This window comes from Mandrillus leucophaeus, unplaced genomic scaffold (assembly GCF_000951045.1).
Source record: "Mandrillus leucophaeus isolate KB7577 unplaced genomic scaffold, Mleu.le_1.0 Scaffold1685, whole genome shotgun sequence".
Taxonomy (NCBI): domain Eukaryota; kingdom Metazoa; phylum Chordata; class Mammalia; order Primates; family Cercopithecidae; genus Mandrillus; species Mandrillus leucophaeus.
Window position 1 is genome coordinate 58716 of NW_012101682.1, and position 764 is coordinate 59479.

Genomic DNA, 764 nt, shown 5'->3' on the forward strand with positions numbered 1-764 from the left:
TGATGACTTCTCGTGGCCCCTTTATTTTACAGAGGAGAAATCTGGGTCCTACCATGCTGGCAGAGTTGGTGGGGATCCAGGCCACTCAAGAGAACAGGAACTAGGAACTAGAGACTAGCTGCCGCCGTAGTCTAATGCATACCTTCTTCGTCATGAATGGGTTGTGAGCCATTCTTAGGGACTAGCTCCCCACCCTCTTCGTGCCATGGTTCCCTCTGTGCTCCATGGTGACCACTTTTCCAGTCCCTTCTGTCTCATCATCCTGCTCACTCTCCCTGGCTCAGCGGCCTGTCATTGCTCTTTGTTGAGTGCCCCTTTTTTCATGCCTCTTTTGGACCTCAGCCAGACTGGTGTGCTGAGGACAGCACCTTGTTACCGGGGCAGCTGCTCTGCAGGACCTGTTGGCCAGGGACCCGCAGCATTGTACTCGCTGGTATAACCAAACCTCTCTTCTCTGTGTTTCAGTGAGAATGCCATGAGGAAAGCTGGCGTGGTGCACAGTAAATCCAGCAACGATATGGAGAGCCATGTTCCTGAAGGCCAAGCCCCAAGTAAGACCTTAGCAGGTGGAGCCCCTCTGCCAGAGAGGCTTGGAAAGGAGAGTGTCACAGACTCTGGAACCCCTCTCGGGGGGGTCCTAGGGAGTGTGGGTGGGGTGGTTGCTCATTGATTGATCACAGGAAGTCGGGGTGGGGGCGTTGCACATTGATTGATCACCAGGAGTCGGAGTGGGGTGGTTGCTCATTGATCACAGGCACAGCTGG

General features: G+C 54.6%; 1 protein-coding gene across 1 annotated transcript in view; it reads left to right on the top strand.

The window, feature by feature from the left end:
• The window catches only part of LOC105537079 (centromere protein I-like), a 38816-nt gene extending 38146 nt beyond the window's left edge, over nucleotides 1-670 (top strand). The window contains 1 exon segment of the mRNA XM_011976550.1: nucleotides 466-670. Within this exon segment, the coding sequence (XP_011831940.1) occupies nucleotides 466-670 (205 nt within the window).
• Nucleotides 671-764: the final 94 nt, after the last annotated feature.